This window comes from Carassius carassius, chromosome 40, assembly GCF_963082965.1.
Source record: "Carassius carassius chromosome 40, fCarCar2.1, whole genome shotgun sequence".
NCBI lineage: Eukaryota > Metazoa > Chordata > Actinopteri > Cypriniformes > Cyprinidae > Carassius > Carassius carassius.
This window is the reverse complement of record NC_081794.1, coordinates 15678176-15693272: the sequence shown is the minus strand read 5'-3', so window position 1 is coordinate 15693272 and position 15097 is coordinate 15678176. Positions and strand designations below refer to the sequence as shown.

The 15097-nt window shown below is 37.7% G+C and overlaps 1 protein-coding gene across 1 annotated transcript; it reads right to left on the bottom strand.

Annotated features, from left to right (window-relative positions):
- Nucleotides 1-606: 606 nt before the first annotated feature.
- LOC132122203 (vigilin-like) lies at nt 607-13483 on the bottom strand. The gene is made up of 28 exons (XM_059532179.1): nt 13390-13483; nt 12259-12338; nt 11521-11619; nt 10995-11143; nt 10666-10881; nt 10378-10584; nt 10080-10295; nt 9565-9771; nt 9370-9477; nt 8756-8860; nt 8457-8535; nt 7991-8130; nt 7792-7896; nt 7571-7684; nt 7250-7336; nt 6772-6903; nt 6459-6677; nt 6151-6372; nt 5849-6067; nt 5115-5253; nt 4894-5009; nt 4700-4804; nt 3870-4004; nt 3625-3768; nt 3336-3515; nt 2090-2206; nt 1844-1990; nt 607-1743 (listed from the first exon to the last, which is right to left on the bottom strand). Exons 3-28 carry the CDS (start codon nt 11594-11596, stop codon nt 1651-1653), a joined length of 3777 nt encoding a protein of 1258 aa, XP_059388162.1. The 5' UTR covers nt 11597-11619; nt 12259-12338; nt 13390-13483; the 3' UTR covers nt 607-1650.
- Nucleotides 13484-15097: the final 1614 nt, after the last annotated feature.

Below are 15097 nucleotides of genomic sequence, written 5' to 3'. Positions count from 1 at the left end.
TAGAGTAGGAAAGTTCGGTCACTGACAGTGTTGCATATCAGTGTCATTAAATCTTGGTAAAATATCCTATGGCATTAACTTCTTAAGGTCGATAGTGTTTGTGTCTTCGGTTGGTTGTAAATGGTTTTTCACTCAACCATGTAACACTAGCATACCTTCACACCACATACAATATAGTGACTCTCAAGACAACTGACAGGACAGGGAATGACCCTCACAGTCAAAACATATCAACATTTAAAGTGTGTAGTTTCGCCACATGGAATTGCAAAAAAATTAAATATTATTAAGCATCCAAACAAGCTCACGTCATTGGGTAAGCAAATGTTACTGTAACAGGCTCGTTGAGACGCTCAAACAAATGTTCCGAAATGTACTGATAGCGCCACAGAGCCACATATGAGCGGCGAATATCTTCTCTCTGTCTCACGCTTCCACCAAACTTGTTTCCTGATGTAAGTTTAGTGAACGAGTATGAAATTTTGAGAAAAGAGCGGTTTATCATCGCATAATAACAATCCACTGGAATTACGAAAGTGATACATTTACAGTGAATTCCACTTTCTTGACTGAAGGGGGCTCCAAAGTCTCAAAAATCCACACAAACACATACAGTTGCTTTAATTATAGTCTTTTACTCGGAAATCTTTTGTTAATAAACACATTTTCAGAGACTTTTCACTTGGATTCTTGAGTTTGTCATGTATGCTCTGGTTGAAAAATGGAAATCTTATGAAATTAAAGTCGCAAATCTCTTCGTTTCCTCCACTTTTGAGGAGTTCTAGACAAAGGTGAAGTGAAAAATACTTCAAATATAAACAGCAAATTTTTAACATTTTGAGATTCAAAGTATATAACACAACACGCACTTCTTTTGAAAATGAGCTACGTCTAACACACACACACACACACACACACACACACACACACACACACACACAACGATACCCAGAAGCAAAAGAAACCAAACATACTGCAAAATAATACCTAATGCTTTTTATGCTTCAAAACCATCCACACCTATCAGTTTGAATATTCAGTCGCTGAAGAGAATTAATAAATAACAGACATATATATACACTGATAAATACAGAAAAACATTTGAAAAAAGTTCAGTATTGTCCAGTCTTCATTTCTCTTACAGTAAAGAGTGAAAACTCAGCAAACCGAGTGCGCACATGCACACACACACACACACACACACACACACACACACACACACACAGAGAGAGAGAGAGAGAAATAAAAAGAGCAGTAAAAACTGTCAAGAACTCATACACAGTGAACTAGGGGTTCTCTTGCAATAAATAGTCCAAGAAATAAAAACATCTGCCTCGTTCTTCAGTGCCTAGCCATTTGTCACCCAACTCAAGAAAACGACAGGATAACGACAGTAACTGCTACTTGAGGTTCCGTTCAGACTGGCACAACAGGAAGTGATGTGTGATCACCTGCGGGCATTCGAGGAGTGCTGAAGAACATTTATCCACTAATGATAAGGAACTATCCAGTCAAAGGAAGGAGAGGACAGAAGTAACTCCTCCAAGGGCACTAAACGCACCAGGAGAAAGACAAGAGCAAAAATATAGAGTGTTCTTGTTCTCGAGTGCAAGAGATGTGAGATCTGGAGGCAGGTCGTATCGGTTTCGTTCAGCACTTTTTGGGTCCCCATGCAGATGTCTGTTTCGGTGCTATTCCAGATCCGAACGTGGGGAACTCTTCGGCACTGCTCATGTCTGGTGCCTGAATGTTGCAAAAAGAAGAAAAAGGAAATCATTGATATGACAATGATAGTGACAGCAGCAAATCAAGCTTTTACCGTGGTAAACATATTCTTTTAAACCTTGTTGCCTTGTGCATTCCAAGGGGCGTCCCGCACAGCAAAGCCTTTTACTAAAGCTTTGTCCTCGTCATTTCCTCCTGTCCCCATCGTCTTTGAAGGAGGCTTCATGTAAGCTGCCATAGTCTCTGTCTCTGTGACACTCAACATCTAAGAGAGAAGACGAGTGAGCGAGGATCCAAAAGAAAGGAAAACACAAGTGATGAAATATATCGGCTTAGAGTCATTTGCAGTGGATTCCTGACTCACATATTCTTCTTCCAGGTTAAGTAGATGGTCAATGGCGTTATCAACATTCTCCGGCAGTCCAGTTACAGTAACCTTGCTCGGGTCCTCTGAAGCTGGCTGAGGAAAACGTATGTCAACCTACAAAAAGAAGAAAATTATTAAGGATCCCATGAACCAAACATGAGACACAGCTATTGTTTGGCTGAATTATTCATTTTTTAATATGTATTTTTATTATTAAATACGTATATAACTAAATGTTTTAGTAACTAAATGTTTTTCTCAAGAATTATTATTAAGTTAATTTTTATAAAATATAATAATAATAATTGTATAATATTACTACTTTTATCATAAACATTGTTGTTATACTTTTTAATATTATGATTATAAATATTATGACTACTAATATTAGACGTTATATAGTTATGGCACTATTTGGGAATAAAACTGTTTGTATTGTAATTTCTATCTAAATTATCAATCATTATTATTATTATTATTATTATTGCTGATGATGGTAAGTGTTTGTCACATAACAGTAATAATACAAATTGTTATTATTATTGATAATTATGATAATTTAAAGAATCAATAACAATAGTAGTTACTATTATTTTTATTGGTGATGGTTATTATTTTTAACAATAATAATAGTTCATAATAAATATAACGATATTACTGATCATCATTATCATTATTAATATTATTATTATGTTAAATATCAATTATGTAATTATTTGTAATAATAATAATAGTTAATAATATCAATGATTGTTATTGATCAACATCATTATTAATATTATTTTGATGATTCTGATGTTAAATATTGGTGATGGCAATTATTTTTTTAATGATAATAATAATACTAGTTAATACATATAATGATGGTTATTGATCATCATTACCATTATTAATATTATTATGTTAATGGTGTTAAATATTGATGTTAATAATTTATTATTATTAATAACAACAACAACAACAACAGATAATAATAATTATCATAATGATTGTTATTGATCATAATCATCATTAATTACTATTATGATTATGATGTTAAATATTGGTGATGGTGATTATTTTTTATAATAATGATAAAAATTAATAATAATTATGATGATTGTTATTGATTATTGCTATTATGTTAAATATTGTTCTCCAAAATTTCTAATAATAAACTGAATAATTATAAAAATACCATTAATTTATTCTACTATGTTAGATATTCTGACTAATGTAGATGTTCTATAGTTTTGTCACTTACTTTAAACTCCTCCATGAGTTTCCGAATGGCTTTGCCGCGTGCTCCGATGATGCGTGCGTGGACCCGCCGGTCCAGCCGGATGTCCTCACTCACCATCTCCTGCAGCGCTGCCACCAGCTGCTCTATAGCCGCCCTGGCCTCGTTAGCACTCCTCTCATAACCTGAGATCACGATTACATCCTAGAGGAAGACAGAGTCGCGTGAAGAAAGACTGAGAGGTAAACACACAGAAACAAGATGACGGTTATGAATGAGGAAATGCTCTTTCCAAAACAATCTGCTTTCATACCTGCTGCTCATCACCCTTGTCAGGGAACTGCACGTTGACATCATAGTCTTTGCGTATTTGAGAGATGACGGCTCCTTTGCGGCCTATAATTTTGGGGTGATATTTCGGGTCTACTGAGAGCGTCACCTTATAGCTCCGTAAAGCCTAGAAACAGCCAAGAAAAAAAGAATACATCCTATTTTGCTAGAAGTACATTTTAGAAAATTGTTGTCACAGCTTGTGACGGTGTTAAGCAGAGGTTGTACCCGATCTTCCTGTTCCGCCTGCAGCTCCTTGACTCTCTCCAGCAGACCCTGTCTGGCCCGCTCCACACTGGCCACCTGTCCTGTGATCTTTATGATATCTGACTGGTGCTCAGGCTGAGGAACCCAAATGTTGACCTACACAGCCCAGTACAAGCAGACACATTAACATCCACTCATCAGACTGTAGTCAACTGTTATTGTATGGAAAATAGCAGCTTGGACATTATTCGAAACATATTCTTTTGTGTTCTACAGAAGAAAATAAAAAGAGGGTGATGTAACTGATCACAGGACTTTCATTTTTTGCTTACCTGTCCCATTAACAAGATTTTGTTCAATTCAATTAATTAATTAAAAATGGATTGTTTATGCCTACACGTTTTGAAACTTTGGGGTCAGTAAGATTTTTTTAGTTTTTAAAGAAATGACTACTTTTATACATCAAGGATGCACTCGATTGATCAAAAGTGAAAGTAAAGACATTTAGAATATGACAAATGATTTCTATTCAAATAAATCCCGTTTATTCATCAAAGAATCTTGAAAATGGCATCATGGTTTACACAAGAATATTAAGTAACACAACTGTTTTCAACTTTGATAATAATATGAAATGCTTCTTGAGCGCCGATCAGCATAGTAGAATAATTTCTGAAAGATCTTGTGACTCTAAAGACTGAAGTCAAATAGAAAACAGTGGTAATAGTATTTGATAATATTACTGTCTTTACTGTATTTTTGCCTTGGTGTGCAGTTCTTTTCAAAAACACAATCTTATTATCCCCAAACTTTTGAACGGTAGTAAGAAGTACAATTCATTTTGTCTCTACCTCATAGTCCTCCATCATTTTCCTTATTCCAGCTCCTTTCTGTCCTATGATGTGACGATGAAGGTCATAGGAAACCTCAACATCAATCGTCACAGGAACTAAGGCCTAGGATGCAAAAAGGAAGGAAAAATGGGATAAAGAGAACGATCCACCACAGGACAAAAGAGACAGCTAGAATTTCCAGTATTCCTTACAAGTAAAGCTGCACGAGCCAGCTCGCACTTTTCAGCTGGACCCGTCACAGAGATGATATCGCACTTGCGAGGGATGAGGTCTGTATCCCCGTTCTCTTGAGATGCAGCTTTCTGAGCTGCCAGCCAGAAATACATGAAATAATACAGCTTATAAATATTGTACTCATCATTTTATGGAATGAAAAAAAGTCTCAACTAATCGAAGCGTGTAAGGAAGAGACCTGCAGACTCCTCTCTGTCTGGAAATTTGATCTGAACTTCATGATCCCGTGTAATTTGTTGTATTTTGCAGCCTTTGGGTCCCATGATGGCTCTGTGGTACCGCTGAGGAATCAACACCTCCACATTCACCTGTGACTCCTGATGACACATTAACAGATAATGACAATCAATATACAATCAAAATATATATGTATATATACACACACACACACACACACACACACACACATACATATACTGTATATATGCACGTGTGTGCTTGTGTGTTATTGTTAACAATAATAATGTGAATATGTGAACATGTTATCTAACTATTCTACACCATTCTGTTTTCTTTTTATTTATTATATTATTTAAAAGCCCTTGCTACATGTACTGCATTTAAGCTAACTGAGACTTGTTGTAGCACTTATATATCATTGCTCTTTTGTTGTTTTTGATTGCTTCCATTGTCCTTATTTGTAAGTCGCTTTGGATAAAAGCGTCTGCTAAATGACTAAATGTAATAAATGTAAATGTCACAGTTTATGTTCTACTCTTCTTTAAGATTCCTTTTATAAGCAGGCAACATACACTACCATTCAACCATTCAAAGGTTTAGGATCAGTAAGATGTTTGTGAAAGAACTCTCTTATTCTCAAAAATGCTGAACAGCAGTGTATATACTGTTCTTGGTCGAAAAGTCACTGCATTTACATGCAACATGTACACATGGATTGAATATGGAACTCACAAGATCTCGAACGATCTCCTGAATGCGTTTCTTAGCAGCGTCAACACACTCTCTGGGTCCTTTGAGAGTGATATTGTCACTGTGTGTTCCCGTGCGAGGGAAGCTAACAGCTACACCGCCATATTCCTCCGCCAGCTCTCTCAACACCTGCCCCCTCCGACAGACGAAGTGACGGTGATGCCAGGGGTCCACCACCATACTGTCCTCTATCACGTCATCCTGAAAAGAAAGGACAGCTGAACTGCAGGAAGTGCATCCCAAGAAACACTAACTCAAATGTTTTACTTTCTCTTCCGACATACCAGATTTTTTATGAGGGTCTCCAGCTCTTTCTGGGCAAGCCATACAGCCTCCTCTTTACCCATGATGGTAATGTGCTCCTGTTCTGGTTCGTCTGGTGACGGGAAGATGATTCGTGCTCCGGTTCGGTCCCGTACCCGTCGGATATTAACTCCTCCTCTGCCTATCAGGAACTTGTGGTACTCTGGCTTGGTTTGAAGCTCCACTGAGAAGTTGTTGACTTGCTGGTGGGACAAAAAACAAATGATTCAAAGGTTCGAATTGGTCATGTTTGTATTTTTTTGCTTTAAATCTTCATCTAATTACTCACCTTCTCCTCCACCAACTGCAGGAGTTGTCTCCTGGCTCTCTCCACCTCCTCTGCAGGACCTCGGATAGTGACCTTGTCCAGCCCTGAGCCCTCCGCGGGGAAGTGGATGTGAACACCCCCACACTCTTCCATCACGGAGCGCACCAGACTGCCCTTGGATCCAATCAGAGAGTTGTGCAGCTTGGCTGGGATGGAAACCTCAGCCTCCTTCAGGTTGGCCTGGGAGAATTGAAAGATCAAGCGAGAATGTGTGAGAGAAGAAAAACTGGGAATTACACCTAAAATACATTTACTAGCTTCCTGCTTCGCTCACCAGCTCTTTCTGAATGGCGAGAATCCGATCTTGTGCGGCTTCACAGCTGCTCTTCTTGCCAGTTATTACAATCATCTCCGAATTGCTGTTTTCCATTGGGAGATCAATCTTGGTGTTGGTCTCCTCACGTATCTACATAGATTTACACAGCAATGATTTCTCTCATAAAAAAAAAAACAATAACATTAACACAATATTTAAATAGCAGTTAATCCCCCCCAAAATCCCCCATTTATTCAGATGCTGAATGTTTGTTTTTTTAAACATTCTGTGGCCATGCTATAATACTCTGCCACCAATGCTATCAGTGCAGTTTTTTTCACCACGAATCAGTGCTGTTATTGAAAACCAAAATTTTCGGTATTTGAATTAAAGGTAAAATAATAACGACAGACCTACTGTATTGATTTCGGGAACCAAACGTTCGTAGTATTCAAAACAAGTCATTTTCACAAATCGAAATAAAAGGCGTCCTCACCTTTTTGATGTTGGCGCCTCCTTTGCCAATGATGTTTTTGTGGAACTGCTTGTGGATGGGTACAGAAATTGAGAAACTGCTCTCAACCTATTAACATGAACATATAATTACAAATCTAATATACTACAAAAAACATTAAACCTCAGTGTCATTCAAAGAGTAAACTACTTCTCAGCTGTTTTACTTTAAACTATAATAGCATAGCAAGAAATTGTCATCTGTAGGCAGAGTATGATCATTTCATCATAATAGCTGCTCTTTCTTTGACCTTGTACTAGTCACAAAGCAAATGTTATTTGAAAGCAGGAAGGACTCTTGTACCAGCTCAGCGATGAGTTTCTGCAGAAACTTTGCACATTTCTCCACTTCGTTTTTAGGCCCTCTGAGCTGTACTATGTCACTTTTCTGTTGCTGGTCTGGAAAGATGATAATGACCTGCGAAAATGAAACCATCTGTATGAAATCATCTCTCATGTAATGCTATAAAAATATGAGGCAGAATATAGATGTCGCTGCATTTCAAAAAATGAAGTTGTGAGCACCTCAGGGAACTTGTCCCGTACTTCTTTGATCTTCTCTCCTTTCTGCCCAATGATAGTGCGGTGAAACTTCTGCTCTATTATCAGGTCTTTCGTGCGTTCATTTTCCTAAAGATGCCAGAAAATGCCAAATCTGAAACCATGCAGGCAAATGTGCCTCATATGCAGAGCGCTCTTGTGATTTCCGTATAGAACGTCTCACCATGCGCTGGGCCATGTCCATCAGTTCCTTGCGAGTAAGCTGTACTCCCTGAGGATCGCCCTCTATACGAACCAGCCCACAGCGCTCCGAGTCCTGAGGAATCCTCACTGATACCTTATACTGCTCCTTTATCCGATTTACTGGGGAAAGCACCAATAATTAATTTATCTGCACTGTTCATTGATCAAGTCACTGAATAAGATTCAGTTATTCATTTTTCTCAGGTTCTGTTGTAATGGCAACAACACATGAAACATTATGCTTAAATAAAGAGGGATATGTACATTTTGCAACTGTTGCATATTTTCACTGTGCACTGCTTGTAATCAAATAATGTGTAAAACCACAATTATTTGAGTATTCAAACATCACTTTTCTATCTGTGCTATGAGCTCTGTTTCTATCCAGCCATTCTAAACATGACTAAAGTTTCAGATTCAACACTCCAGAAAGGGTTTTAACCTACTGTTGGCCCCGTTTTTGCCAATGAGATGTCTGTGGAAACGCTGGTCAATGTTAATCTCTGCATAGTCCATTCTTGCCACCTGGAAGGAGGAAAATAAAATACTTGGACTATACGTAAACTGTTTATATTCCACAAAGGCAGAAACCTTAAAAACAAACCATAACTGGAATATTACAGTTAAAAGATATTAAGCAACCTTTCTCAGCAACCAAATTTCACATTTTTTAAATTCAGTTCTATCTTAATTTTAACAACAACAGAAAAAAAAAAAAAAACCTGTTAAAAAGAGATTCTCTTACAAGGTCTTGGATGATCTCCTGTAACTGAGCCTGAGCTAGTTCTACCTCCTCCGTTGGTCCCTCCAGACTGATACGTTCCTCTCCATCTGTAAACTCTATATGCACCTGATGATGACAAACAGACAAATTTAAGATTTTAAATCTGAAAAAGGGTTCACAGATGACGTTTATAGCCTGTACATTAGCTTTATACTTCTAGTGATTGGATTTAGGCTTTAAAGGGATAATGAAAATGAAAAAAAAATTAAGAACACAAATTAAGTTATTTCTGATGAAATCCGAGAGCTTTCTGATCCTCCACAGATCCACATTCAAGGCCCAGAAAGGTAGTAAGGACATTGTTAAAATAATCATGTGACATCAGTGGTTCAACCTTAATTTTATGAAGCCACAAGAATACGTTTTGAGCACAAAGAAAACAAAAATAATGACTTTAATCAATGATTTCTTCTTTTCTCAAAATAGGCGTTTACATGGGTCACCTTTCTGGAAGGACCCTTGCTATCTATGGAGGGTCAGATATAAAAATATCTTAATTTGTGTTCTGAAGATGAGTGAAGAGCTTACAGATTTGGAATGACATGAGGTTGACTTCTCATTTAAATTTTCTATACCTTAGGAAGCTGCTGAGTGATGCGACTGATGTTTTGTCCTTTTTTGCCAATGATGAAACGATGGAGCCAAGCCGGAGCAATCACCTCCACCACTATCACACTTTTAGCCTGCGAAACACACAAATGGCATGTGAAAAGCTGCCTTTTGCATCCATTCTGTTGAAAATAAGGCCAAAAAATGTCAAAACAACTGACCTTGGCGTACACCTGCGTAAGAGCCGGACCCAGTTTATCCGGTTCTCCTCTGAGGATGATGGTCTCGGATGAGGAGTCCAGAGGGGGCATCTCCACAGACACCCCTGTGTTCTCCAGGATCTCCTGCAGGGTGTTGCCCTTGGGGCCTACTATGTACTTATGTTGAGATTTTTTCACCTCCACTGAGATTGTGGTCGTTTTTCGTTTCTGCTTGTAAATATTAAAGAGCAAGTCAGGAAATTTCACCAGGCTTTAAATTATCATCAAAACAAAACATAGTATGTTGTTTAGCAGAGTATCTGAAGTATGAGTTATAAAACCACAGCCCTATTCTGGAAAAGGGGGCGGGGGGAAGCAGCTCATTTGCATTTAAAGAGACATGCACAAAAAAAGAGTTCTTCTGCTTGTGTTTTTTTGTCACTTCAGATCAATTTAATCCACCCTTGGCAAATAAATGTATTTTTTTCTTTAAAAAAATGTAAAATAAAATATGAATGTTTGTAATTGTGAATCACCTTCTCTTCATAGATGGCCCGGATACGGGCGATCGCCATTGCAACTGCCTCTTTCTCGCCGGTAATGACAATCTCATCTTTGGGTACGCTGGGTGGCGGGATGCTAATACGAGCGCCGGTCTCCTGACTAAGCTCTTGAACGAGTCGATTATATGCACCAGCGATGAATGGATGAAAAGCCTTCTCAAAAGACAAACGTTCCACTGCACGCTTATCCTAAAGCAAACAGTGAGGTCATAATAAGACTGAATTACAAATGAAACGCAAAAACCTCATCTCATCTGTCTTCGACGGTTACCTGCTCAGCAGAGATGAGCTGGATTTCATGGCGAGCTTTCTCAATGCCGTCCTTGGTGCCGGTGATGCGGATGTTGGCGTTGGGATCATCAGAGCGGGGGATGGCGATCTTGGTGGCTGTTTTCAGCTCCAGCTCCTGCAACTTTTCCCCGTTCTTTCCGATCACAAATCGATGATGCTCTTTCGGAATCAGCACAGTCGCTGACGCCTGAGAAGTTCAGCATTAAAACATAACTCTTAACGTACAGTAAAATGAATCGAATAACAAATGCATGACTCAAACAAGCACCTGAGTCTGCAGTCGGGCCACAATCTCCTTCCTCGCTTTCATAACCGATTCCAGTTTTCCAGTCACCATGATGGAGAGGCCTTGGTCCTTGGCAAGAGAGAGTTCGATATGTGCCCCGGTCCTCTGCATGATATCCAGGCACACTTTCGCCTCCTCACCCTCACCGAACTGACTGTTGTCTTTATACCGCCGCTCCTCCAAAGGAACGTGGAACACCTGAAGGTGCAAAGAGAAGTAGAAAAGGTGTGGCAGGCCCTCAATTACACTGAAAAGATACAGTGCAGCTTACTCAGACTGTATAAACTTCAGTGGATGATTATATATGTTACCTGAGTGATGACAGAGGCTTTAATGGGTCGGATTTTGCTCCAGGCGCGTGCCGGCTCACCTGTCTTCTCACCTGGAGTGGCCTTGTCCGGTAAAGGTGGAAAGGCCTCCAGATAGGTCGGTATATAGGCTTCATCTTCTGGCACTCTACCTAATCACAGACAATAAAAAAAGAATTGTTAAAAATGCACACAACAACTTTTCTTTGCATTCTTTTGATAATAACAGTATGTTGCTTTATAAAGACAATCACCCAGTGTCATCTAGAACAAAGAAATACCAACTTCATAAACAATTATTGAAAATACTGACACCTTTTTTCTTTTTTGTACATCTTAGTTGTTCGGTTTACTTCACCAACAGGGATATATCAATTATATTAATTTAAGATTGAGAATTATGAATGGAAATAATTATTATATTATATTAAATAAACAGCAAAAAAGTATTTTGGTACTAACACATGATTAAACGTGTGAATCGTGTAGAAGAATAGTTTCACCTCTAATTTTGCCACAGTCGTCATACCTGTGATATCAACGTCCTTCAAGCCACTGCGGTGCTCCGCAAAACTCTCCTGAGTCAACACTGCCACAGAGCTCATGTTTCAAGACCTGATCCGCTATCCTGCAGAGACCAGGAGGAAGAGGAAGGACATCACACACAGCCATCAATAAAACTAACTAAAAGAGCAGAGCAGTAAGGGACTACTTTCATTTGAGTGATAAAGTGCATGGTTTCTGCAGCCCAGCAGGGCCCGACACACACTGGCATCTCCCTGAGCCCTACAGCATCTTTCTCCACCTGAGCTCTCAAATTAAAGACACTGCAGCTGTGAAATCTGACGAAAAGCCATGTGTGAGCTCGACTAATGTAACAATTACTGATCGTTGTTTAAAACGGAGTGTTCAATCTTTGAGTGTTCAATTTTTTTTTTTACATAATTTTTCTCTAAACTTTTACATGGACCCCCTAGAACTCCTTTGGAGCCCCCTGGGTGTCCCTGAACCCTAGATTAAAAACATCTGGTCTAATCAAGTGGAATTGTTAGGAAAGATGTAACAATGATAATTATATATACATACATTGCACTGACAGTAAAATTTTCTATGAACAGTTTTCAGTAGACTTCGCTGCAGCTTATACACTGCACACGTGCGTTAAAAACAAGTATTTTTAAATTCTGCACGTGCATGCAATATTCACATTTTTGAAATACGCTTAAAAAATTTCACTATCATGCCAGAGCCACACATTTTTACCCACCTGCAAAGGGTCGAAAACCAGAAAGTCCGTCCAGGTGGATGCTACTGAGAGCTCTGCAGAGTCAGTCTGTTTGTTCAGCCCTGTGAGGGTGAGGTTAACAAAGAGAGATTGTAACCAGCCTTGTGATCACATACACAGCATAAAAAAACAGCATCTTGTGGCAAAGCCCTCTGAGGCTGACCGAGGAGAGGGGCAGAGTCACAGTGGTCTGTCCTGTGGGAGGCAATAGCTAGATATGGTGCTAAGGATAGCCTCAGCTTCACTCTCAGGTGACTAGGTATCTAATTGGCATGTGGGTGTTTGTGCTTACTGTAGTGATGGCAAAAATACACACACACACATTGTATTTACACATGGGATTGACACATTTTACACATATTCATCTAACACTCATTGAGAGAGTAAATTACTCATGTAGTAGAATAATACATGCAACAAATTTTGGCTAATAGGCTTGTCATTATTTTCTAATATTACGAGGATCTAATTGCCGACTAGTACATGTCTGCTCTTGTGGTGATAAGTATGTGAAAGAAAAAATGCATTACATACATACTAGCTTTTAAGTATTGAGGGACCTATGCAAGCCACTTGAAATATATATATATATATATATATATATATATATATATATATATATATATATATATATTGCATAATCTGTATGTTCAATATCAAAACAAACTAAAATATAAGCAATGATCGCGCTCTCCTGTCTATTTTCATATTACACTATCAGGATCCATTTCATCTGCAAGTTCAGTGTAGTGCAGCAGAATTGTGTAAACAAACACTGAAGCAGGCTAATAACACTGCATGACATATAATAGAGCAACTGCCAGTTAAAACAGCTGTTAAAGCCTTGAATATCAAAGAGAGGGACAGATGCATTCTGTCTCGTGGTGATAGTGTTAGTATTATATATTCTATCCAGCAGAATATTCAGGATTTCGGAGTTTAGCTGGCCAGCTAATGTGCTACATGTAACAGCTCGTTAGCTAAAGAGCTAGTGTCTGTTTCTGATTTAAATACGGTGACTAAATCTGATTGCAGAAAATGCGGATATGTTCATTCAGTCAACAAAACGTTGCGATAAGTAGCACGTCTACGGAAACAAAAGCAACTGATCACCTTGTCAGACGGAAAAGCTTAGCCGCTGGTCTGCTGACAGTAAACACTGCTGCTGAGAATCGACTCTCCAACTGACTCGAATCTTTGATTCATAAATTGTATTCATGAATCAGACACATTCTTTTATGTTTAAAGTAACTTACTTGTATTCATTTGTTAATGTTGTCATGTAGTAATTAATGTTTAATTCAAGGAAACAGATAATTATTTTATTAAAAGACGATTCTTGAATTGTAAACTCGGGGTTTGCAGTGGTATCCCATCCTCGAGACGCTCCGCCTGCTTTTTAAAGTAAAAGACTGTCAGAAGTCGGTTGTTCAAGATCCGTTTAGTCTTGTTTTAAGACACTAAAAACATTCTTTATGAACGATATTTTTCCAGCAATTACTCCCTCACAGTATAGCTAGTATATTCTACACTCCCTGTTTTTGTATTCTTATTAAACCAATTTGCTCATAGGGTGATTCTAATTGCAGGTACTTTTGGTGTCTTTTTTTTTCTCTTTTTTTTTTCAAATGGTTATATTATTAATTATTTTCATAATTGTTTTACTTATTTTATTACTTACAAGATGTTACAATATAATATTTTGTGTAAAAAGTGTCTTAAATACCTCAAAATCATGATTTCTTGTTGGCGAATGGAATTTCTTTCATCATGTTTCGTGTAATTTTTTGTTATATCTCATTAATTTTATACATAAAAGCCATTAATACTAATTTACCTAATTCTACAACATTCAATTGTTTAAAAATAACTTTTTTCTTATTAAAATGTGTGTCCATAAATCATGCCAACTCTGTTACCATACCATATTTTGCCTCTAAGGTGATATAATTATCTCCCACAACTATGTAAGATACAGGAAATGATGACATCTTCCCTCACTGATAAGATCTGAAGCACCGAAAAGTCTGTGTGCTCTATTTGAGAAAATAAATGAATCTAAAGAGTTATTTTGAAGAATGTCAACGCTGTTACCACAATATCAAAAGGAAAACAAAACTTATTACTGATCACAAATTGGGTTATTTAAAGGTATTTTAATCATGATGTCATTAGTGTGCTCTTAGCATTTATGCCAGCAAGTTTTTGGCAAAAATTAAATTAAATTGTCAATTCTGTTACTGTCAAACTCTGTTACCAAGGTAGAGTAAACAATGCTGACAATAGTGTGCATTCTTATTCTTTAGCTTAAACTAATTAATTTTACTTTGTTGGAACAGCAGCTGTGCTAATGAAGTCTCTATTTGTTTCTATGTTTTGCCATATACACAAGCTCCAGTCTGGATCCAGAACACCTGAGAAGAGATGATGCTGACCCCTCAGAGGAACCCAGATGATGCTAAACCTGAATCAACAAACAGAACTAACAAATATTGCTACAAGTGTGACTATATCATATAATAATTGCTGTTAATAATGTTAATCGTCTGGCTGACTACGTCTTGTATTTATTTTTCTGAAAAATCCTGTCATATGCCAACAAACTGACAGTCACCACTTATTAGCTACTACTAAATATTGTAGAAACTTACTTTTTCTGTAATGTTGCTTTGTAATGATTTATATTGTAAAAAGCACTATACAAATAAACTTGAATTGAATGGAATGATGCACCCTTATAATATTTTAACAACATTTCTCTCTCTCTCTCTCTCTCTGTGTTTTTTTTTTTTTTTTTTACTGGATATTATACAATTCATTT

Excerpts from the sequence above, each read along its gene's own strand:
- LOC132122203 (XM_059532179.1), bottom strand. The coding sequence starts at position 11,596 with ATGAGCTCTGTGGCAGTGTTGACTCAGGAGAGTTTTGCGGAGCACCGC. Across the intron at positions 6,068-6,150 it reads AGACCCTCATAAAAAATCTG|GATGACGTGATAGAGGACAG; the intron begins GTATGTCGGAAG and ends CTTTCTTTTCAG. Across the intron at positions 3,516-3,624 it reads ACAAGGGTGATGAGCAGCAG|GATGTAATCGTGATCTCAGG; the intron begins GTATGAAAGCAG and ends GTCTTCCTCTAG.